Source organism: Protopterus annectens, chromosome 4.part0 (assembly GCF_019279795.1).
Source record: "Protopterus annectens isolate FY-2018-M chromosome 4.part0, PAN1.0, whole genome shotgun sequence".
Classification (NCBI taxonomy): domain Eukaryota; kingdom Metazoa; phylum Chordata; order Ceratodontiformes; family Protopteridae; genus Protopterus; species Protopterus annectens.
In genome coordinates, this window is record NC_056733.1 from 476,472,017 (window position 1) to 476,491,721 (window position 19,705).

At 44.0% G+C, this 19,705-nt stretch overlaps 1 protein-coding gene across 3 annotated transcripts in view; it reads left to right on the forward strand.

Moving 5' to 3' along the window:
• CORO1C (coronin 1C) overlaps nucleotides 1-19,705 on the forward strand; it is a 1,687,220-nt gene that overhangs the window by 1,463,968 nt on the left and 203,547 nt on the right. For 2 of the 3 annotated variants that reach the window (XM_044068401.1, XM_044068403.1), the window contains exon 8: nucleotides 18,068-18,213. In XM_044068401.1, coding sequence (XP_043924336.1) covers nucleotides 18,068-18,213 — 146 coding nt within the window. Of the gene's footprint in view, nucleotides 1-14,449; nucleotides 14,598-18,067; nucleotides 18,214-19,705 lie in introns of those variants that run through there. The other variant, XM_044068402.1, reaches the window with a different exon arrangement.

A 19,705-nucleotide genomic window follows, 5' to 3' on the forward strand; every position in this document is an offset into this window, starting at 1 on the left:
ATGCTCTGATTCATCCCAGTCTCTGACTTCAACTTACAGTTTGAATTTTGATACCCTTTAGACATTTTTTCTCTGAAGATGTGCTTCAGGTGTTAAAGGTGGCTAAGAAACCTGCTGCTAGAAAATCATGGCTAAGTGAAAAAGATGATGTTATGTGATCCTATCTCGCCTACATTCTGAACTGATGGGTTCGGAGCCGATCCCACGGCTCCGACTCGGCACGCTTATGCTATAGAGCGAGGCCTCTTATTGGCTGAGCTATCTTTATCCCAGGATGCACCACCACTAATCCCCCAGATCTCATTTGCCACTAACAAGCTTAGACGTGGTCTCAACATTGGCTGGGCTAAGTACTATTTATTTAGGCTTTTCCTGTCACAAATTTCCTTACTTTGAACCCAAAAGCTGTTTTAACAGCTATTGTTGTCATATTAGTGTGATTGGTGAATTTCTGTTGGAAAATTCGTGATTTTTTTAGTCAGGGAAGGTTTCCCGTTTTAGTTAGAGGGGCCTTCCCCTGTTGCTTTGCTGTTGGTATATCTTTCTTGGGTCAAGCACCCGTTTGTTAGAGGGTCTTGACTTTCTTTTCTTTTTGTCTGTTTAACTATTTAGTGTGATTAAAAAAAAATATATATATATTTTATAATTTGGTTAAAGTTGTTTAATTTAACTTTACCTTTTGACTAAGTTTAGTGTTTTTTCACTTAGTTAGGTTCTGTGGTAAAGCAGTTATGTCTAAAGAACACAAACCCTCCGGGTTTAAGAAATGCACGAGGTGTGGTTTTAAAATGTCCATAATGGACGACCACTCCTCGCGCGTCTATTGCTTAGGTGCTAAGCACCTACAAGAGTCGTGTAGTGTGTGCCACGCGTTCTCTTCTAGAGTCCTCCAGGAGAGGAAGAACAAATTAATCCTCAAGGGATTAATCAAGCCTTCCTTCGAGGAGGCTTTATCTTCCTCTCCGTCTCCTTCTAAAAAGAAGAAAGCGTCTGCTCCGACCAGTCAGTCGGAACCGATCGCTAAAAAATCTAAGCAGACTTCTCCATCGGCTCCACGGACTTCGGAGCCGAGGTCGGAACGGTCTGCCTCGATGCCTCCAGCCTCGACCCCTCTGGTTTCGGAGCCGAGGTCTGGGGCATCGAGAGGTGGGTCACCCTCATCTGCTCCACTGATATTGGAGCCGATAAGGATTACCGGCTCAGACTCTTCCCCCTCGGAGCCGAAGTCCTTATCGGCACCGAGGGAAATTTCCTTGAAACTTTCCTCGGAGCCGATAGTTGTTGAGTCCATTCGGAGCCGGTCCCCAAGCCCTTCGGAGCCGATGGAGAAATCGGTTCGGGCCCGATCGGTATCCTCTAGATCATCCAAGATGTCTGATTCGGACATCGACAGGGTGCTCCTTCGACTCTTCCAGTCTCCGGTGTTCCAAAAGCTAGTTTCGGCTCCAGCCCATTTGGCTTCGGAGCCAATGGTCCACTCCCCTACTGTGATTCCTCCTCCAACAGCTTCGGCACCGTTGGAGCCGGTGCTGGTGGAACCTGTTGAGGTGTTAGGGTCGGGCCTGACCCTTGCTCCAACTCCGGCTCTTGGGTCGGAGTTCAGTACACGGACTTCTTCCTTCGGCCCTGGGGGGAGGCTTCGGGATTGATGCTTTCGGTCCCAAGTCTCCCTCTTGGTGCGTTGGCGGCGGGAGTGCCGTCCACTGTCGTGGCTACGGAGGTGGGACCCTCCCAGGATTCTGGTGGTCCCGCCTTCAGGGCTATGAGGAGTGCATTAGCCAAATCTTCTTTGGCTACCTCCACAGTTTCCCCAGCTCCTCCCCTGCATACAGAAACTGGGTCGTTGGCAGTCCCCCTGTCCTTAGACAGCGGAGCCCCCGGGCCTCAGGTTACCCCTGCTGGGGTTTCTCCCCCTCCTGGAGGTCCTTCTGAAGCCTCTTCGGAAGAACCCCCCAGGAAAAGATTGTGCAAGAGGAAGCACGTTGACTACCCTGATGAGTCTCTGACATCTGACACTGATCTCGATGATGCAGAAGGGTCCCCTAAGTCGTCCTCGGATGATGTCTCCTTTGCAGACATCCTGGAAGCCCTAAAACAACGAGGCTGCTGGCAGTCCAAACCTCCCTCTGCTGATAAGTCGGTGTTCCTGAAGGCCTTCGGGGCTCAGCCCTCCACCTCCTGGGTGTCTCCGCCCTTCAACGAGCTCTTGGATTTGATCTCTCGAAGGGCGTGGGAACACCCAGACTGTGGAACCGGTGCCTGCTCGTCCGAACAAATTTCTCTCGGCGCCCCCTGACAGAGAGTTCCTAACTAAAGGTGTGGCTGTAGATGCTTTGGTGGTGGCATCTGCTACCCAGCAAGATGTAGCAGAGGCTTCGACGTCCGTCCATGCTCCTAATAAGGAGTCTAGGAGCATGGATCGGTACGGAAAGCGCACCCTCAGTTCAGCGGCCTTTACACTGAGGTCCTTGAACTACCTTACACATTTTACCAGATTTCAGAGGGATCTGATTAAGGAGCTATCCGATACCCTCTTGGGTAACCTGCCTGAGGAGCTGGCCCAGACGGTTGGCTCTCAGCTGGCTACAATGTCGTCCATTTCGAACTTGTCCATGAGGCTCATTTCTTATGCGGCCGAAGGGGCGAGTAGAGCGGCAGTACAGGCATTGCTCTACGGAGACAAGCCTGGCTCCGTCTGTGTCATTTCGCGGAGGCCTTTAAGTCTTCATTTGCCGACGCCCCTTTTGATGGGTCCTCCCTGTTTGGACCCAAGGTAAAGGACACACTAACCTGCTGTGAACAGGAGGGTAAGACTCTGACTGCCGTAGGGGCACGATTTTCCACTCCCTTTCGGCCTTATCCCAAGGCTAAAAGAGGAGGGAAAATGTGGTTCCGTAGATCTCAGAAGCCTTACCCCTCTCAGCAGGAGGATTCCCCTTCCAGAGGCAGAGCAGGGGGAAATTCTTCCGGAAGACGCCGTCCCAGAGGCGGCAGAGGCCCTCGCAACACTGGAGACCGCGAGTCCTTTCGTGGCTCTTCAGCCTTCCATAGTCCCTGAGGGATTGCCCGGCTGTGCAGCTCCGGAGCCAGTCGGGGGTCTTTCTCGAAGCACCTAAAGGCCTGGGAAGGTATCACTCAGGACCGATGGGTGCTTCGGATTATACCTCCGATGAACGAAAAAGAAACCAATCAGTGAGTTTTTGCTTCGGATTATAGCCGGAGGTTACTCCATCCCATTCTCTCATCCCCCCCCCTCAGTCTAGAAAAATCCCGGACCTGCCACCCAGTCAACGGGATATCGCAGCCTCAGAAGTTTCAAAGCTGTTGCAAAAAGGAGTCATCCAACCGGTCCCCGCAGACCAGATCGGATTAGGGACTTACTCAAGATTCTTTTTGGTGCCAAAAACGACCGGGGACTTGAGGCCCATCTTGGACCTCAGCATCCTAAACCGTTCAGTCAGAAAGTCCAAGTTCCGAATGGTCACCCTACAAACCATTCTCCCATTGCTGGAGAAGGGTGTTTGGATGTGCTCCTTAGATCTCAAGGACGCTTATTACCATATCATGATACATCAAGCGTCCAGGAGACATCTGCGCTTCAGCCTAGGAGGCAGTCATTTTCAGTCCTTTGGTCTCACCACAGCCCCCAGGGTGTTCACCAAATGTTTGGCGGTCGTGACTGCTCACCTGAGAAGTCTAGGATTCCAGGTGTTTCCGTATCTAGACGACTGGCTCCTAACTGCCACCTCCAAGCATCTACTATTGCGGAGCCTACAAGCCACTATATCACTGGGCAATTCCCTTGGAATCACCTTCAATTGGCTAAAGTCTGTGTTGCTGCCATCTCAACGCATAAGATTCATAGGGGTAGAGATAGACTCAAACCAAATGCGGGTCTATCTACCTACAGACAGGATACTAACCATACAGGCTCAAGTTCGAGCCTTACTTCCCAGATCCAAAGCCCCAGCCAGAATGGTCCTGCAGCTATTAGGATCCATGTCCGCCACGGTTCTTCTAGTTCCCCTGGCAAGGTTACACATGAGAATTCTTCAGTGGCTTCTTTCAGCTCAGTGGTCCTTCCAGGAACTCCCTCTCAGTCACCTCATATGGATCACGGAATCTTGCAAACGGGACCTTCGCTGGTAGCTAGTGCCCTCCAACTTGGATCAGGGACGACCCTTTGTTCTACCCCCTCCGGCGGCCATTTTGACCACGGACGCCTCCCAGACCGGGGGGCATTCCCTGGGCAGGTCAGTCCAAGGCAAATGGCACTCGGAAGAGACTTTGCTTCATATCAACGTCTTAGAAATGAGGGCAGTGCTTCTGTCCCTTCAAGCCCTTCACGATTATCTCCCTCAGGGCGTAATTGCTGTTCACTCAGACAACATGTCAATTGTCTGGTACCTGAACAAACAGGGAGGGACCAGATCCTAGCCTCTTTGCAGAGAAGCCATGAGAGTTTGGGAATGGGCAGTCTCGACCAAACGCTTCCTAGTGGCTACTCACATACCGGGCAAGTCCAATGTGATAGCCGACAGATTGAGCAGAACCATCCCCTCTCCTCACGAATGGTCACTGAATATAACAGTGGCAAGTCAGATTTTCAGAAAATGGGGAGTTCCGTGTTGCGATCTCTTCGCGACTCCTCTGAATGCAAAGTGCAAAGAGTTCTTCTCCCTAACCCCGGCTCCGGGGAAGAGCCCCATGGACGCATTAGTCCATCCTTGGCCCACCGGCTTGCTTTATGCCTTCCCTCCAGTTCCTCTCCTTCCCAAGGTGATTCAAAAGGCATCTCTCTTGGGGAGCAAAATGATCTTAATTGCTCCTTACTGGCCTCGTCAAGTGTGGTTCCCCTATCTTCGCAGACATGCTCTGGAAGGTCCATGGTTCCTGGATCAGATCCCAGACCTACTTGTTCACCAGTTGAGACTATCCCACCAGTCCCTGCACACCTTAAAATTGACGGCTTGGCTCCTCCTCTTCCGACAATAGTCAGGAGTCATACATTGGATCCAGATGTTGTACACATATTGTCTTCGGCCCATAAGTCAGCTACAAAGAAACTGTATTCTAGCAAATGGAAAAGATTTGCTATTTGGGCTCAACTCCGGGGCCTGGACCCCATTTCTACTCCCGTAGCAGAGGTACTAAAATTTTTGACTTCTCTTTTCAATCAAGGCTCTTCAGTTTCTACCATCAAGGTACAATTGGCAGCAATCTCTAATTTTCATGAATCCATAGACCCACCTTTAATGAGCAACAGATTGTGTAAAACCTTCTTGAAAGGTGCTGCTCTATTAAGACCTCCGATTTCTCATCCTGCACCTCCATGGGATCTCGATATAGTGTTACGCACCTTGACTTCTTACCCCTTTGAACCGGCAGCTACATGTGATGTAAAGTTCTTATCATGGAAGACAGCCTTTCTGGTGGCGATTACTTCTGCCAGAAGAGTTTCAGAGCTTCAAGCTTTGTCTGTAAAACCCCCGTACTTGGTTTTTCATAAAGACAGAGTATCCCTCAGGCCAAATCCTTCCTTTGTCCCTAAAATTTGTTCTAGTTTCTGCTTACAACAATCATTAGAGCTTCCAGTTTTTTTCCCAAAATACTCTAACAAAGCGGAGTTCATATTCCACACACTAGATGTCCACAGACAGTTACGTTTTTATTTAGACAGGACCAAACAAACGAGGGAAACAGATCAGTTGTTTGTATCCTTTGCAGATAACAAATTGGGCAAAGCTGTCACAAAGGTCACTATTGCCAAATGGATCAGGGACTGTATTACTCAAGCTTATTTTTATTCTAACAGAGAGCTTACCACCTCTGTCAAGGCTTATTCTACAAGGGCTATGGCTACTTCGATAGCATTTCATTCTAAGCTTGCTATTAGTGACATTTGTGCGGCGGCTACATGGTCTTCCCCGCACACCTTCATTTCCCACTACAAATTAGATGTGGCATCTAGAGGACGAGCTTCATTTGGTTCCACAGTGCTCAGGAGTGTTTTCCAATGAGCCACCCAGGATTTAGGTGCTAGGGACGCTGTCCCATCAGTTCAGAATGTAGGCGAGATAGGATCACATAACATCTTTTAGTTATGTACTCACCATAACTTTAGATGTTTGGGATCCATCTCGCCTACATTCCTAATAACCCACCCTCCTTCCCCCTTCCTTGGAGATCAGAGGATATCAGAAGGTCCGAATCCTGTTTCATCTTGAAACATCTAACAATGTTATATAATCTAGTTGTGCATGTGTGCATGAATGTGGACAAACAAGATCTGGGGGATTAGTGGTGGTGCATCCTGGGATAAAGATAGCTCAGCCAATAAGAGGCCTCGCTCTATAGCATAAGCGTGCCGAGTCGGAGCCGAGGGATCGGCTCCGAACCCATCAGTTCAGAATGTAGGCGAGATGGATCCCAAACATCTGAAGTTATGGTGAGTACATGACTAAAAGTTCTGTCTGGTGCCAGAGTAGGAACTAAGATCCTTTTTTAAGGCTCATGCACACTTTGTTCTACATTTTCAATGTAACTTGTTTTCCTTTGATCCTTGTTAATCTTCCATTAAAGCACTTCTCCCATTTTTTTGTTTGCCAATAGAGCTCACCTTTATTTACCTTAGGTTAAACAGGTTCTGAAAGGATTATCACATATCCTTTCACCTAGGAAGCAGATGGCTCCAAGTCTTAACTTTATACTGGAAAAACTGACACTTTCTCTTATCAGCTTACAAGGTTGGTGTTACTTATTGCGCTTACTTTATGCAAGAAGAGTGTATGAGTTGTAAGCTCTTATGATGCATCAGCTGTAGCTCATATTTCACAAGGATAGGGATGTGTGAGAATCATTCCTTCTTTCGTGCCTAAAGTGGTTTGAGTTCACATTGAATCAGTCTATTCATCCCCCTGTATGCCTTCCAGAATCAGTAATAAGAGAGAGTAAATTCTGCATACCCTACATTTCACAGACATCTCTGATAGTGTATTGACAGGCCAAAGAACTTCAAAAAGTCCAATAAATTGTTCATTTCTTATGAAGGAAGAAAGCGGGAACCATTTCCAAACAGTCTATTTCTAAATAGTCGTCCCATGCTGTTTGGTATTGTTCGCATCATGAGAAGCCTCTACAAGGCAAAGTCAGGGTCAATTCTACCAGGACAATTAATACAGCTACTAGATTTCTATCCACACATTTACCAGGCATTACAAAACTGACTGGTTTTCTACAGCTAGGGCAGGATTTGCTAGGATGATTTCCCCAGGTGCAGCTAGGGCAGGATTTGCTAGAACGATTTCCCTAGGGCTCCTGGATTCTTAATCCTTTATCCTCATCCCTTTTCTTGTAAGATTTAGTATTCATCCTATATAGGTTAGGCAGCTGCAACAATGATCTAATGGTGTGTAAGTAAACTTAACATGATGCATCACTGTTGTATTACCCACCCTCCATCGCCCCTTTTTTGTGTGTTTTGCCAGGGTCAGGATCCCTTGTCCCCCTCTTCTTTTAGAACCTACAGTGTTAGCAGGGCTCTCGCCTTTGTTTTTTTTTTGTTTTTTTTTTTTCAGTAGCAAGAAAGCTGTGATCAGTGGTGTATGGAATGTGCCCTAATGCTTTGGAAGCTGCCCTGGATGTGCAGTCCTTGGCAGGCTACTTCCCAGGGAGCTTAGGCTACTCTAACATCTCCTGTTACTGTAGGTTTAGTTGTAGAACAGTACTTTCTACTACTTTAGATGCATGCTAGGGTTTTCCAGTTGGCCCTCCAGTACACTTTTTTTTTTACAACTGTAAAGAGAATGCTTACTACTTTTTTGTGGGTAGGTCAAAACTGAGATTTGCATGGGATTTCCTTTCTTTATCAGCGGATAAGAGATAGCTTTCATTATTTGATTTGGAACTGTATGCAAAAGTGGCCTATCATAAATTGTGCTGGGGACTTCTCTCCTAGAGTCAGTGGAATTTGGAAATCTATCTTGTTGGCATGGTTTAGATGGTAACTCTAATGTTTACAGGAAATTCTCCACCATTTCTCACTTTACTTATAATTAACACTCAGTTTGGTCCCTTAAATATAGACATTAAGGTTAAGTTGTGCATTTCTCATAAATTACAGTATTGGGAGCAATTACTACCTGGAAAGTCTTTATTATTTTGGGTCTGTCTTAAAGGTAAATTTCAGCAAAAGGAATTAGACAATGATTGGGTCACTAGATTTTGTTGCAGATTTTTAGACTCATGAAATTAGGCTTTATCACTAGGAAGGACTTGCCTTTTTGGATTTCTTGGTGGATTGAAATAAGGAAGGGAATTTATTGTATGAAAGGAGCTATCTCTGGGATCTGTAAAAATTATTTTGGGATCCAGGTGAAGGCTGTCTTACAAATACAAATTGGTTTGGAAAGGAGAGTTAAACATCAACATTTTGGATGTTGAATGTGCTACCCTACTTCATTTTCCCAGATATGTTGCAAATTCCAGAAAACTGATTTATTTTGGCTGACAGTGTTTCTTCAAATATTTTTGGGGCAGCCACGGTGGTGCAGCAGTTAGCGTTGCCTCCTCACAGCAAGAGGTTCGCTGGTTCGATCCTCAGCTGGGGTGCCTTCTGTGCGGAGTCTGCATGTCCTCCCTGTGGTCGCGTGGGTTTCCTCCGGTTTTCTCCCACATCCCAAAGACATGCTGTAGGTGGATTGGATAGTCTAAATTGGCCCTAGGTGTGAGTGCTTGCATGTGTGTGTCTTCTGTGGAAGGTTGGGTGCCGGGCTGGCAACTCGACACCGTAAAACTTCACTGCCAATCATAAGCGGACAGGTGATCCACTGTGGTGACCCCCTAACCGGGAAAAGCTGAAAGAAGAAGAAGATTATTTCACTAAGTTCTACTATATAAAATTCTGTATGTTATTGTTACTCTGTGTTTATGAACGTTATTTTTATCACCGGAGCTTTTCTCCTCGGGTCTGCACTGAAAATGGGCTACTGGCTCAGTTGGACTAACCCAGTTAACAAATGTCAAATAATTAAATAAATGTTATTCTATTCAGCACAAGTAGAAGACTGCAGTACTGGATATCTGTGCCTCCTGATATGTTGTTTTTGTATGTTTCTAGGAAGTGAACTAGATTGCATGGTCTTTGGCATTCCAGTCTCTTTGGTGATAAACTTACCAGTAAGATAGCTGGGAAACTTTCTCTTAAAACTGTTGCATTAAACTTTTTAAATGATAAGATGTGTTGTAAATCCATGGATGTTTCATCTAGAGCAGCATTTATAAGGTGGTTTACTTTTGCTTGTCTAGTCTCAGTCTTCATGAGGAATTGAAAGACAAGAGTCTGAAAGTCCCTTTTAGCTGAAATGAGAGGACTATCTTTTCAAGGGAAAGTGAGTTTTGTGCATTTACTCAGACCTCATGGACCTTTGGAGAAATCAACCTTGGCAATGATAGTAATACGTAATCAAGTACCAGACTCTTATTGCAGCTAACCAGCAGAAGTCTGCCCTGACCCTCAAACACTGACAGTAGTCCAGTCTGTGCTCTTCTCAAGTCAGCATTCTTAGGCTCAAGGGATTGGAAGTATTTCCATGTTCATAGCCACATGTGAAGCCATCACTGAGGATCATTGAGTGTGAGGCACTGTAAAAATTCAGCACTTCCTAAGACTGGTAAACCTCTCCCCTATCTCAAGACAGCCTTCTACTGAGAGGTCATTTGGAGTTGTAGATTTGATGGACATATTTTTAGCTTAGGATAGACTTTTACTCCAAAACGGAAATTCTGGAGCTCCTACTGCTGAAAAGGGCTTGAGGTCTTCTTGCTGTGTTTTTTTATTCCTCAGGAAGACTGTTGGTTCAGACCAGTTGTATACCTGACTGCCTTCAGGCTTCCTGCCACATGCGCCATATTTTGTTTGGTTGCTTCTCAAGCAGTCCTTGTTACCGTAGATTTGATGAATGTGCTTGACATCCAGGATAGATGTCTAGAGCTTACCAAAGTCTCTTGAATGGCATGGGTGTACAAAATGCTGAACAGAAGCTAATAAACGCTATTTTATACTATGTCCTTCTGTGTGGAGTCTGCATGTCCTCCCTGTGGTCGCGTGGGTTTCCTTCGGGTGCTCCGGTTTCCTCCCACATCCCAAAGATATGCTGTAGGTGGATTGGACACTCTAAATTGGCCCTAGGCATGAGTGTGTGTGTGTGTGCCTTCTGTGGAAGGTTGGATGCCGGGCTGGCAACTCGCCACCATAAAACTCCACTGCCAATCATGAGCAGACAGGTGATCCGCTGTGACGACCCCTAACTGGGGAAAGCTGAAAGAAGAAGAAGAAGATGATACTATGTGTAGCTCATCAAGGTTTTGATACCTTCCACCTCTGTTTTTCTGTGTGACTCTCAGCAAGTCACTTGGCCAGACAGTGCTTTATTACTACCAGATGTCTGATGTAGTGGTTAACCAGATTTTTCTCTAATAGTCCAGTACTGACTCTGGATTATGTGAACTATTTTGGACTAACAAAGCTACAGGATATGTTTCCTGTAGCTGATCTCTTTAGTGGACTGTGTTTTTACATTTGTTAACTAAGTAAACTGTACCAAAGACCCTTTTCAGGCACAACTTGAGCTAAACGTTCAAAAAGATTACATTTACAGAAAATTAAGCAAAGAATGCAGATGCATTCTACAGCAATACCATTGTTCATAAAAAGAAAATGAATTAAGATAATGTGGCAGTTCCATAATGCAATAGTTATTTCATAGTCAAGAATCAGAAGTTTTAGGCAACAAGTTGTTACAGTAGTGTAACTATTAGGTAAGTAGAGGAGGTATTGTACATAAAAGGATTAAAATAGAGAGAAAAAAATCATTTCAAACACATCTTCCTGGGGGAGGGGGTATTTAGTAAAAACATGTTAAATGTATGTGAAGCTTATAGGTGAGTGAGTGTAGGCTGCTCAGAACAGGGTTTATGAACTAAACCCAAAGTTAAGTTTGGTAAGTATAACTGGGGAGAAGTAGAGAGCAAAGTGTAAGGGTTAAGAGATCAAAAAAGAGTAGGACAGAAGAGGAATGAATGAGGATAGTTGATACGCTGTGGAGTTGAGAATCAGTAAAGGTGGAAATGCTATAGCAAGGATGGTGGCAGTGGCCTGCCTGTGGTATAATAGCATTTGCATTAAAAGGATTGTGTAAGGTGGTCTTTAACTAAGATTTTTAAATTCTTGGGTAGAAGAGGGCTTTGTGATTTTTCTATAGAGTGAGTTCAAGGAAGATGGTAGTGTTTTGTGAAAGGCGTTTTCTACAGGAGAGAGATCAAAAGGTGGTCTGTGTAAATGTTTGTTGTCGGAGTTAGGTAGAGTCAGTGTTATGGAAATGAAGTAGATTAGATAGGGTGGACAATAACATTTGTTGATGAGTTTAAATGTGAGTGTGTTAAGGAGTAAGGAGGTTTTGAAGAGAACTTTGAGCCAGTTGGTTTTTAGAAATGGTGATGCAATGATGCTGATAAAAAGGGTTTAGTTTAATGAATATCAGACTTAATCTCTTGAGGGAGATCCACATTCTGCACAGAACTGAAGGCCAGTTGCAGGCAGGGCATGTTCTAATATAGGAAGAAAAGAGTTTGTCAGTAGCTCATCTGGCATACATTTATTAGTAAATTTGAAATTTTATAGACAACCATAAGTTGTGTGAAAACTTGAGATTGAGATTTGATGTGAGGTAAGAAGGATAGGATTTTAGAGGAGAAATATGGACAGGGAGTCACCATAATGCAGAGTGCAGGCTCATTCGCTTGATGTATGTATTTTGTTTTACTTCAGTCTGCACATGCAGGTCCTTCAATAGACTGTCTACTGCCAGTCCCTGCTGAAACATCCTTACCTGTTTAGGCATCTTCCCTGTTGTAGGTTCCAGGTGATGGTCTCTGGCTAGCTTGATCTTTCATCCAGATCCTGAATTTTGCTTCCTCCTTCCCCACACCAAATCCGAGGCATGCAAACAATAGATGCCTTGCCTCTCATTGAATTGGATGTCTTGTGGGATGGAGGAGTCTTTGCATGAAAACAATCATGTCACCATGGCAGCCTTCATCAGGCTATTGAACAAGTGAGGAAAGAATGTTATAGGATCATAGGAAGTTACTAGACTGTTGGCCCTGAGGCTGTTACAAGCCGTGCCAAGAAATTAGCCCATGTTCCAACAAATCAACAGCCAATGTCCCTGTCCAATAGGGACACGAGTGTAATCCCAGGGTTGTATATTCTATTCCCCATCCAGTTGTCCAGGTTGCTCTTAAAAAGGGCTAGACGTACTCTGCTTGACGTAGAGAGGGAGTCTATTCCACAGAAGGGAGTGTGTCTGGGACACAAATTTGTCCCTTCAACAAGTCCTGTTGATGGCGCAGACTAGGTTGAGGTCATGCATGTGGGTTACTCAAGTGGAACTTGACTTGCAGATATGCAGCAGTCCTATCAAGGCAGGGTCTGAGATTGCTTTGTATGCCCGACAAACATCACCTTTGAGGTGTCTGTATGAGACTGAGTAGAGGCACAGGGCTTTTAGCCTGTCTATGTAGGGTAGATGTTTGAGGCCCTGGATTCTCTTGGTGAGGAACCTCTGTGGTCTCTCCAGCTGCTTGCATGTGCTTTGAGGTACATACCGAAAGGGGTGTTGTACTCAATAATGGGTCTTATAAGGGAAGAATACAGGGATGTTATGACCTCCTTTTCCCTGGATGAGATGCCCTTCCTAATGAGGTTGAGCTTTCCATACAACGAAAGCAGTATGGTGGTCAAAAGTCAGTTTGCTATCAACCTAGGTGCCCAAGTCCCTCATGACTGACTGTGTGCTTAGGACCTTGTTATTAATGTGATAATTTGTGGGGACTTCACTCTTCCCAAAGGGGATCATGATGCATTTCTTGGCATTCAGTTTTAAGGCCATGTTTCTGGCACCAGTCATTTGTTTGGGTGAGACCCTCTTGGAGGATGTCCACATCACTAGGGGAATTGATGACAGTGCCTAGCTTGGAGTCATCTGCAAACCTGGTCAGCCATAGCCCACTGGTTTTGACCTGCATCTCAGAAAAGTATATCTCAAACGACAGAGGCCCTAAGATTGAACCCTGAGGTACACCCGCTCGTTATGGGTCTACTGTTTGAGGTGGCTTCCTCTGTTTTGACTAAGTGGGTTCTATCAGTGAGCCAGTTTGCTACCCAACTGGTAACATATGGTTTGATGCCTAGTTGGGAGAGTTTATTATACCTGAGTGGGGAGTGATATTGAAGGCTGTGGCCAGGTCAAGGTAGGCAGTGTGCGCAGTCTTCTCCTCGTCCAAGGCTTTGGTGACGGTCTCAAAGAAGTTGACCGAATTTCATAGGTATGCCCTCCCCTTGACGAAAACAAACTGTGTGGGATTGAGTATTTGGAGGTTGCCAGTGTCCTTGTTAATGAGGTCCAAGGTAATCCGTTCTATGGCCTTGCAGATCAGGCTAGTTAGGCTGATGAGTCTATAATTTCCCGGAAATGGATAACTGTGGCTGTCCTCCACTCAGCTGGGACAAAGCTGGTACTCAGGCTTTGGTTGAATAGGATGCCTAATGGTGCAGCAAGTTCCTGCCTGAGTTCATGTAAGATGCAGTCTGGGATGTTATCAGGTCCCATGGAGGCTGTATTTTTTGCCTTTGAGAGGGCAGTGATGACTTGCTCCCTAGAGATAAGGGAGTGGGACAGGTGCTGGGGATGTCCTGATTTACTGATGGGGTGACAGAGGGGTGAAAATTTTGCTGAAGCTGTCTGCCAGCAGGTAGGCTACATCTGTGGCATTTGTGTAGGTGGCATTAAATAGTCAAAAGTACATCAAAATGTGAAGGAAGGTAAGTTTAATTTGAGCATGGTTGTCGAACAAGCTTCAGAAATTCTTTTGCTGTCCTAAACTTTTTTTTTAATTTGAAAACTTGAGATTGTTTGGCTTTAGCCATATTGTAACCTATACTTAAATGACATTTTTTTTTTTTAGAATGATGTAGAATGTCTGTAACTGTGAACATATTAATGTGTTTTTTCTTTTATATAAATGTAAGTTTGCCTATGTCACAAGTGATAATTCAATAAAGGTTTTTAAAAAAAAGGCCATTTTTGTAGGTGCTTGAATTTGGCAGTTGTGTCTGAATTTGATGTTGTTGAAATGATTTGATTCATTTTCAGTTGCAGCAGGTACTTTATCAGCAATTTAAGTATATTCTATGTATTCTTAGGGTATTTACTATTCTGTTTATTGTTGATAGTTTCTAAGTAACTTCTTAGGCAATTAATGGCCTCACTGTGTCATAAGTAAACCTGCATGATTGTGTTACTTTGAGTAGCATTAAATGTAAATATTTTGCTTGATTTTTGTATTTGTTGTTTAGAGTTTGACAGTAGTATTTTGGTTTTATGTTCAGGGTGACAGCAGCATTCGATACTTTGAAATCACAGGCTTAATCACCTTATCTTCATTTTCTTAATACATTCACCAGTAAAGAGCCACAGAGGGGTATGGGCTTCATGCCAAAACGAGGTGTTGACGTGAACAAATGTGAAATTGCCAGGTACTTTTTGGGCGGATGACGACTGAATTTGTATAGTAGATAATATTCTAATGATAGCTTTGTCATGCTCTGAGCTGCTTATCATAGAATTACATCCTCTTGATGAGCTTTGTGTGATGTTTATATTTTGCTGTTCTCACACTGGAGTTTGGGAAAAATTTTCAACTGTGAAATCATAAAATGGCAGCCCAATATAAGGTTGTATTTTCTCCGGTACTCCACCATTGCTGCTGATTGTCATATGTTTCTTATGCCAAACAGTGTCTTGAATATTCTTGTTAGTGTTGGAGAAACTGGTAATGTTATAACATTCCATTTGCTTGACCCACGTAAATCCCTTTCCCCACAAAGAAAAAATAACTGTAAAGTGTCATTTCATAAATTCACAGTTTTATTCAGACTGCAGTGATATGCTGTGCTGCCTAATGCTTGACCTCATAGGGTAATCTGAGTGAGTGTGTTAAGGAGTAAGGAGGTTTTGAAGAGAACTTTGAGCCAGTTGGTTTTAGAAATGGTGATGCAATGATGCTGATAAAAAGGGTTTAGTTTAATGAATATCAGACTTAATCTCTTGAGGGAGATCCACATTCTGCACAGAACTGAAGGCCAGTTGCAGGCAGGGCATGTTCTAATATAGGAAGAAAAGAGTTTGTCAGTAGCTCATCTGGCATACATTTATTAGTAAATTTGAAATTTTATAGACAACCATAAGTTGTGTGAAAACTTGAGATTGAGATTTGATGTGAGGTAAGAAGGATAGGATTTTAGAGGAGAAATATGGACAGGGAGTCACCATAATGCAGAGTGCAGGCTCATTCGCTTGATGTATGTATTTTGTTTTACTTCAGTCTGCACATGCAGGTCCTTCAATAGACTGTCTACTGCCAGTCCCTGCTGAAACATCCTTACCTGTTTAGGCATCTTCCCTGTTGTAGGTTCCAGGTGATGGTCTCTGGCTAGCTTGATCTTTCATCCAGATCCTGAATTTTGCTTCCTCCTTCCCCACACCAAATCCGAGGCATGCAAACAATAGATGCCTTGCCTCTCATTGAATTGGATGTCTTGTGGGATGGAGGAGTCTTTGCATGAAAACAATCATGTCACCATGGCAGCCTTCATCAGGCTATTGAACAAGTGAGGAAAGAATGTTATAGGATCATAGGAAGTTACTAGACTGTTGGCCCTGAGGCTGTTACAAGCCGTGCCAAGAAATTAGCCCATGTTCCAACAAATCAACAGCCAATGTCCCTGTCCAATAGGGACACGAGTGTAATCCCAGGATTGTATATTCTATTCCCCATCCAGTTGTCCAGGTTGCTCTTAAAAAGGGCTAGACGTACTCTGCTTGACGTAGAGAGGGAGTCTATTCCACAGAAGGGGGTGTGTCTGGGACACAAATTTGTCCCTTCAACAAGTCCTGTTGATGGCGCAGACTAGGTTGAGGTCATGCATGTGGGTTACTCAAGTGGAACTTGACTTGCAGATATGCAGCAGTCCTATCAAGGCAGGGTCTGAGATTGCTTTGTATGCCCGACAAACATCACCTTTGAGGTGTCTGTATGAGACTGAGTAGAGGCACAGGGCTTTTAGCCTGTCTATGTAGGGTAGATGTTTGAGGCCCTGGATTCTCTTGGTGAGGAACCTCTGTGGTCTCTCCAGCTGCTTGCATGTGCTTTGAGGTACATGCCGAAAGGGGTGTTGTACTCAATAATGGGTCTTATAAGGGAAGAATACAGGGATGTTATGACCTCCTTTTCCCTGGATGAGATGCCCTTCCTAATGAGGTTGAGCTTTCCATACAACGAAAGCAGTATGGTGGTCAAAAGTCAGTTTGCTATCAACCTAGGTGCCCAAGTCCCTCATGACTGACTGTGTGCTTAGGACCTTGTTATTAATGTGATAATTTGTGGGGACTTCACTCTTCCCAAAGGGGATCATGATGCATTTCTTGGCATTCAGTTTTAAGGCCATGTTTCTGGCACCAGTCATTTGTTTGGGTGAGACCCTCTTGGAGGATGTCCACATCACTAGGGGAATTGATGACAGTGCCTAGCTTGGAGTCATCTGCAAACCTGGTCAGCCATAGCCCACTGGTTTTGACCTGCATCTCAGAAAAGTATATCTCAAACGACAGAGGCCCTAAGATTGAACCCTGAGGTACACCCGCTCGTTATGGGTCTACTGTTTGAGGTGGCTTCCTCTGTTTTGACTAAGTGGGTTCTATCAGTGAGCCAGTTTGCTACCCAACTGGTAACATATGGTTTGATGCCTAGTTGGGAGAGTTTATTATACCTGAGTGGGGAGTGATATTGAAGGCTGTGGCCAGGTCAAGGTAGGCAGTGTGCGCAGTCTTCTCCTCGTCCAAGGCTTTGGTGACGGTCTCAAAGAAGTTGACCGAATTTCATAGGTATGCCCTCCCCTTGACGAAAACAAACTGTGTGGGATTGAGTATTTGGAGGTTGCCAGTGTCCTTGTTAATGAGGTCCAAGGTAATCCGTTCTATGGCCTTGCAGATCAGGCTAGTTAGGCTGATGAGTCTATAATTTCCCGGAAATGGATAACTGTGGCTGTCCTCCACTCAGCTGGGACAAAGCTGGTACTCAGGCTTTGGTTGAATAGGATGCCTAATGGTGCAGCAAGTTCCTGCCTGAATTCATGTAAGATGCAGTCTGGGATGTTATCAGGTCCCATGGAGGCTGTATTTTTTGCCTTTGAGAGGGCAGTGAATGACTTGCTCCCTAGAGATAAGGGAGTGGGACAGGTGCTGGGGATGTCCTGATTTACTGATGGGGTGACAGAGGGGTGAAAATTTTGCTGAAGCTGTCTGCCAGCAGGTAGGCTACATCTGTGGCATTTGTGTAGGTGGCATTAAATAGTCAAAAGTACATCAAAATGTGAAGGAAGGTAAGTTTAATTTGAGCATGGTTGTCGAACAAGCTTCAGAAATTCTTTTGCTGTCCTAAACTTTTTTTTTAATTTGAAAACTTGAGATTGTTTGGCTTTAGCCATATTGTAACCTATACTTAAATGACATTTTTTTTTTTTAGAATGATGTAGAATGTCTGTAACTGTGAACATATTAATGTGTTTTTTCTTTTATATAAATGTAAGTTTGCCTATGTCACAAGTGATAATTCAATAAAGGTTTTTAAAAAAAAGGCCATTTTTGTAGGTGCTTGAATTTGGCAGTTGTGTCTGAATTTGATGTTGTTGAAATGATTTGATTCATTTTCAGTTGCAGCAGGTACTTTATCAGCAATTTAAGTATATTCTATGTATTCTTAGGGTATTTACTATTCTGTTTATTGTTGATAGTTTCTAAGTAACTTCTTAGGCAATTAATGGCCTCACTGTGTCATAAGTAAACCTGCATGATTGTGTTACTTTGAGTAGCATTAAATGTAAATATTTTGCTTGATTTTTGTATTTGTTGTTTAGAGTTTGACAGTAGTATTTTGGTTTTATGTTCAGGGTGACAGCAGCATTCGATACTTTGAAATCACAGGCGAATCACCTTATCTTCATTTTCTTAATACATTCACCAGTAAAGAGCCACAGAGGGGTATGGGCTTCATGCCAAAACGAGGTGTTGACGTGAACAAATGTGAAATTGCCAGGTACTTTTTGGGCGGATGACGACTGAATTTGTATAGTAGATAATATTCTAATGATAGCTTTGTCATGCTCTGAGCTGCTTATCATAGAATTACATCCTCTTGATGAGCTTTGTGTGATGTTTATATTTTGCTGTTCTCACACTGGAGTTTGGGAAAAATTTTCAACTGTGAAATCATAAAATGGCAGCCCAATATAAGGTTGTATTTTCTCCGAAGTACTCCACCATTGCTGCTGATTGTCATATGTTTCTTATGCCAAACAGTGTCTTGAATATTCTTGTTAGTGTTGGAGAAACTGGTAATGTTATAACATTCCATTTGCTTGACCCACGTAAATCCCCTTTCCCCACAAAGAAAAATAACTGTAAAGTGTCATTTCATAAATTCACAGTTTTATTCAGACTGCAGTGATATGCTGTGCTGCCTAATGCTTGACCTCATAGGGTAATCTGAGCATGTGAAATAGGTTACTCTAAAATGAGTTACAGATGAGACCAACATTGCACATTATTTCAACAGGGCTAATAAAGAGCTGTTTAGTACTTATTAATTTTTAGAATTCAGGGATAGTTATGTCTTTCACTTGTTGCATTCTAAGCAGCTTTTCCTGGTATTGGTACACCTTTTGTAAACTTTCAAATCAAAAGTTAATTTCAGATCTAATTAATTGTCATTTTAGTTCACCATTTCAAGTTTTTTTCTACATATTTTAATATTCATAAACATTTGTTAATTTTCTAATGCACTCGTCCTTTTCAGGGTACAAGCACATAAACACACACTTGTGTACACACACACTCACTCATGCACTCTCACACACACATTTTCTCACTCTGAGAGAGTGTATGTGTGTAGGAGTGCGAGAGACTCGCACATTTGCACTCTCACACTGGCACTCACATTCTCACATGCACTCATTCTCACATGCGTACACACACTCATTCTCATACACACACACACACACACACACACACACACACACACACACACACACACACACACAGTTTCTTATTCACACGCACAGGCAGACACACTCACACGCACACACTCTTTCTCACACGCACACACTCGCTTTCTCACACGCACACACTTTCACACACACTCTCTCTCTCTCTCATTCTCACACACACACTGTCTCTCATTCTCGCACATGCATTCTCACAAGCACTGTGTCTCGCACTATTTTGCACACTTACCTTCTCATATACTCACTCACTCACACACACACACACACACACACACACACACACACACACACACACACACACACTGTCTCGCCCTCACACGCACACATTGTCTCATTCTCTCACATTCTGTCTCGCACTCACATGCACAGTCTCACATGCACCCACACATGCACACACTGTCTCGCACGCTCACTGACTCTCATTCTCACTCACATTCTGTACTCTCGCACACTCTGCCTTGCACTCTCACTCACTCTTTCATTCTCACGCGCACACACACTCGTTTGCTTGCTCTCTCTTGTGCA